This window comes from Frankliniella occidentalis, unplaced genomic scaffold (genome assembly GCF_000697945.3).
Source record: "Frankliniella occidentalis isolate FOCC.00 unplaced genomic scaffold, Focc_3.1 Scaffold6048, whole genome shotgun sequence".
In the NCBI taxonomy this organism is placed as follows: domain Eukaryota; kingdom Metazoa; phylum Arthropoda; class Insecta; order Thysanoptera; family Thripidae; genus Frankliniella; species Frankliniella occidentalis.
Window position 1 is genome coordinate 1 of NW_026273083.1, and position 4,523 is coordinate 4,523.

General features: G+C 60.1%; 1 protein-coding gene across 1 annotated transcript; it reads left to right on the plus strand.

The window, feature by feature from the left end:
• The first annotated feature begins 337 nt into the window (after positions 1-337).
• On the plus strand, positions 338-4,489 carry LOC127752296 (glutamyl aminopeptidase-like). Its single transcript, XM_052277192.1, has 11 exons — positions 338-663; positions 904-1,172; positions 1,266-1,421; positions 1,679-1,975; positions 2,520-2,700; positions 2,810-2,969; positions 3,049-3,139; positions 3,219-3,390; positions 3,468-3,648; positions 3,748-4,028; positions 4,103-4,489. Exons 1-11 carry the CDS (start codon positions 385-387, stop codon positions 4,454-4,456), a joined length of 2,421 nt encoding a protein of 806 aa, XP_052133152.1. The 5' UTR covers positions 338-384; the 3' UTR covers positions 4,457-4,489.
• The last annotated feature ends 34 nt before the right edge of the window (positions 4,490-4,523 follow it).

Below are 4,523 nucleotides of genomic sequence, written 5' to 3' on the forward strand. Positions count from 1 at the left end.
TAAAATATCCGATTGTGAAAGATCCGGAGTAAAACTTTTACGGGTGTGCAAAGCGATGAGAGGCTTCAAGGAGCCCACCCTTGTGTTATGAAAAGACATCAATTTGGGGTTCATTCCGGCCCAGGGATAGGGTCTGACCTCGGGTCTGGCGGCGGTCTGATGATGTTAATCGCATTGTCATCGGAACATGCAAAATCTCCGAAGCAGTGGTTGATTTTAGGGAGGGGGAGATAGATAGGCTCTGGTAACCTATCGCGATCGCGGGTTATTTATCGTGGAGATAATAAGGCTAGGCGCGATTCTTCAGATAAGCCCCGGTGGGCCCCCAGGGGATCAGGATCAGGCGGCCGTCACTTCGGCGCGGCGCCGTGACCAGTAGGCACCATGGCGTGTCCGTCCCGCTGGTGCTGGTGCACCTGCTGGTGCACCCTGGTCCTGGCGGTGCTCTCCGCCCGCTCCGCCCCCGCGGCGCTCGCCACCCCGGAGCGGCTCGTCGGTCCCCCGCGACCCCACGACCTGCTGCGGCCCCGCCCCGCTCTCGGGCAGGCGGGCGACGCCTCCTACCGCCTGCCTGGCGACGCGCACCCGCTGCACTACGACATCCACATCGGCTCGAACCTCGACAAGCTCTTCTTCCTGGGCACTGTCGACATCACCCTGCAGGTAGTAGAGGTCAACTGCCTCGACCAGGACGCGACGCGCATAGTGTCGGTCTGATTTACTTGACATAAGGGCCCGGCGCCTCTTTCGTCGGGGCTCATAACAAAACGCTGATACACTGGCCGATGGTTGTGAGCGCATATAAACTTTCAACAAAACCTTTGATCGAAATTCGTCTCCAACTGGTTGTGAGCTGAGCTGCCGCTCGGTCCAGAGCTAAACGCCAACCTGACATTCCCCCAGGTGGACAAGCTCATTGAGAAGGGCAAGCCTCTCACGCTGCACGCGGACAGCAGCATCGACATCGACCCCTCCAACAAGTGCACTTTGGACGGCAACGAGGTGGACCACGAGCTCAGCAAGGATGGCAAGGACTTCATCCGCTTCACGGCAAAGACCGACCTCATGGCCGGCACCGTGCATGTGCTGCACTGCGAGTACCGGGGGAAGATCTTTGAGGACGACAAGGGATTCTACCGGTCCCAGTACGACGGCAAGGGCGTGAAAATCAAGTGCGTGGATGGATAAGTCAAGTGTGGGCCGCGTTGTTGGGTCCTTGTCCATGAGCGGCTCACAGTCACCCGCCCTGGCTTCCTCTTTCACAGCATCGGCGTCACCCAGTTCGAGATGACGTTCGCCCGCCGGGCGCTGCCGTGCTTCGACGAGCCCGGCTACCGCGCCACGTTCGCCCTCGCCATCACGCACCACGTCGAGGAGAGCGCCGTCTCCAACACCCAGCCGGCGGTCATCGTGTCCGTCAAGTATGTATGCACCTCACCGAAGTCCTCGAGTCCGAATAATACGTGGTTTGGATGGCGAGCAGAGACGGGTACCCCAACGAGCAAAATAGAACTGGTCTAGACTTCAAACCAGGAAACTGTTATAGAATTCATTTTTGGACGATGTCACGGTAATGGGAAAGGGAGGGAAGGGGGGGGGGGGGGGCTGCTACCCATCTTACTCACGCCGTCTCCCTCACGCCACCCCTGTATAAGTCTAAGAACCTCCCGCTCTGCAGCGCGACGCACGCCAAGACGACGTTCGAGGCGACGCCCGCCATGGCCGTGTACACGCTCGCCTGGCTCGTGTCCCGGATGCCGAGCGTGGCCAGCGCCGACGGCGACTTCCCCTTCGCCACGTACGCCCAGCCGAAGTACATCGACGACACGTCGCTGTCGCAGTCCGTCGGGCCGCAGGTGCTCGCCGGCATGGCGGACTACACCGGCATCGAGTACGCGCTCGACAAGATGGACCAGGCCGCCCTCCCGGACTTCAACTTCGGCGCCATGGAGAACTGGGGCCTCGTCACGTACCGGTGAGCTTCACGTGGCAGGGCTTCTTGGCCCTCGGCGAGACGACCGCCGCCGAGGAATTTAAAAAAAAAGCACACCCAGAAATATAGTTCCTTAATTCAAGTGCAAGCTAGCACAAGATGAAATTCACCATTGAAACAAGGCAATTTTGTCCCATTCGAAAGAATATATCAGCTTGTTTCAAGAGTAAAGCTGATCTTGTGTCAGCGTGCACTTGAAACAAGGAAAAAAGTTCCTTGAAACAAGAAACGATTTTTCTGGGTGTACACCCCACAGTTGTATTTTTTTTTTCAATTGCACTACACGCGGTTGCACTCACACGGTATCCCACGGGAGCCCATCGCTAGATAAGAGCGGAGTGGACAAGCGAGGGGCCGCAGGCCAGGCCACACTAATGCTTCCATCGGATTAGAAAGATAGACCCTGGCGCCCCCGACCGGCAGCGCGCTGAGCCGCGGGTCCCTTGATTCCACCGCGACGAGTCCCCACGGGTTTTTGATTTTTATGGCCTTCATTATCATGTCATGCACCTGTCATCTTCCCCAGACAAGGCCTCCTCCTGGCCGGCGCTGACTCTCGCTCCACCACCAACCTCAGCGTGACCACTACCATCGCTCACGAGCTGGCGCACCAGTGGTTCGGCAACCTCGTCACCCCCAGCTGGTGGGGTCATGTTTGGCTGAGCGAGGCCTTCGCCGAGTTGTTCTGCTACCTCATGACGGACAAGGTGGGCACGTTCAAGTAAAACGACAGTGTCGATCCTCCCAGTTCTGCCCGCGCGGAACCGAGTTTCCGATCAGACCCGCGACTGACCCGCTAACGAATTCAACACGCAGATCAACCCCGAATGGAAGGTCCTCGACAAGATGCCGCTCATGGAGATGCACGACGCCTTCGTGGAGGACTCGTTGATCTCCTCGGCCCCGATGACGAACGAGAACATTTACACACCCGACGAGATCCTGGACAATTTCGGCTCCATCACGTACGCCAAAGGCAAGTCTCCCGGATCTCAAGGGCGTCGCGTTCTGACGACGGGTCTATGACGGGTCTGTTCTGGTTCTGACGGCTGCAGGCTCTTCGGTGCTCAGGATGCTGAGGGACACCATGGACAGCGTCTCCGCCGACTCCTTCCGCAAGGGCCTGCAGAGCTACCTGAATGCAAAGTAAGCACCGCACGGTGGCGAGGGGGGGGGGGGGGAATTAAAAGTACAGATTATCTGGATTGGAACCTACCGTCTCCAGGAAACAGTCCGGGGTCGTCGAGCCTGACGATCTCTGGCAGGGGCTGGAGAGTGTCGGCGTGACCTTGCCGGGCGGTCTGTCCGTGACGGACCTGGGCAAGAAGTGGACGGAGCAGGCCGGCTACCCCGTCATCACCGTCACCAGGACGGGCGACACCGCCTCCGTCGCTCAGGTGAGCGTCGAGGCCCAAGCTCGGTCCTTGAGGCCCCGCCCGCCCTCCCCCCACCGCTGACGGCGTCCTCTGTACAGGTCCGCTTCCTCTCCGAAGAGCCCGCGAATCCGCCGACCCCGGTGACCTGGCCGGTGCCACTCACTTGGAAGGCTCCGGGCACGACAGTAGTCTCCCGGTCGTTCCTGACCGAGGAGTCCGGCTCCATCTCCGGGATCCCCAAGGACGCCGCCTGGGTCCTGTTCAACGTGGATCAGCTTGGTGCGTCCCGCGCGCAGTGCGCAGCGCTCGGCGCAGCCCCCCTGCAGTGTGTCGCTAGCCTGGAACTCTGAAGTTAGCATAAGTAATCTGCTCTTGCAGGTTACTACCGCGTCAACTATGACAACGACGGCTGGAAGGCGCTCACCGACACCCTCGTCAGCGACGTGGGGTCCCTGACCGTGCCGGAGAGGGCCATGCTGGTGGACGACGCGCTGACTCTGGCGCGCGCCGGCAAGCTGTCGTACGAGACCGCCCTCTCGCTGCAGGGGTACCTGGTCGCCGAGCGCCAGTACGCCCCCTGGGCCGCCTTTGCCAGCAGCGTCGAGTACCTGGCGCTCCACTGCCGCGCGGCGGGTGGCGAGATCGCTTCACTCTTCGACGTGAGTGCGGCGCCAACTCGTACTTCTGCGCGGACCTCGGGCAGCTGCTGATGACCCTCTCCTTTTCCCTCCAGAGGTGGGTGGCCGGACTGACCGAGAGGGCGTACCATGATCTGGACTTCTCGTCCTCCGACAAGGACACGTTCGAGGACAAGCTGACTCGCTCCGTCGTGGTTCAGGTCGCGTTTGAAGCCAACCTCTTCCTAGCTGTAACCGATGCATCGCTGGCGTTCCTCAACTCTCGCATGGAGCCGGACACGGCGCGCTTGGCGCTGTGCAAGGGTCTCACGGACTCTCATACCGACGAGGTCTACAAGGACCTGCTCAAGAAGCTCAAGCTATCCACGGACGAGATGAAGCGACGCGACTACACGTACGCTTTGGGCTGCGCGCCTGAGAACGAGGAAGTCCAACTCAAGACCGAGTAAGTGTTTACTTCTCCTTGAACAATGAACACTGGCTCTCAGGAGGGAGGGAGGAGGGAGGGAGGGAGGG

Bases quoted from the DNA above. Each gene is read 5' to 3' on its own strand.
- LOC127752296 (XM_052277192.1), top strand. From the start codon at position 385: ATGGCGTGTCCGTCCCGCTGGTGCTGGTGCACCTGCTGGTGCACCCTG. The intron at 2,701-2,809 runs GTGGGCACGTTC...TTCAACACGCAG, and splicing joins GCTACCTCATGACGGACAAG to ATCAACCCCGAATGGAAGGT. The intron at 2,970-3,048 runs GCAAGTCTCCCG...TGACGGCTGCAG, and splicing joins CTCCATCACGTACGCCAAAG to GCTCTTCGGTGCTCAGGATG.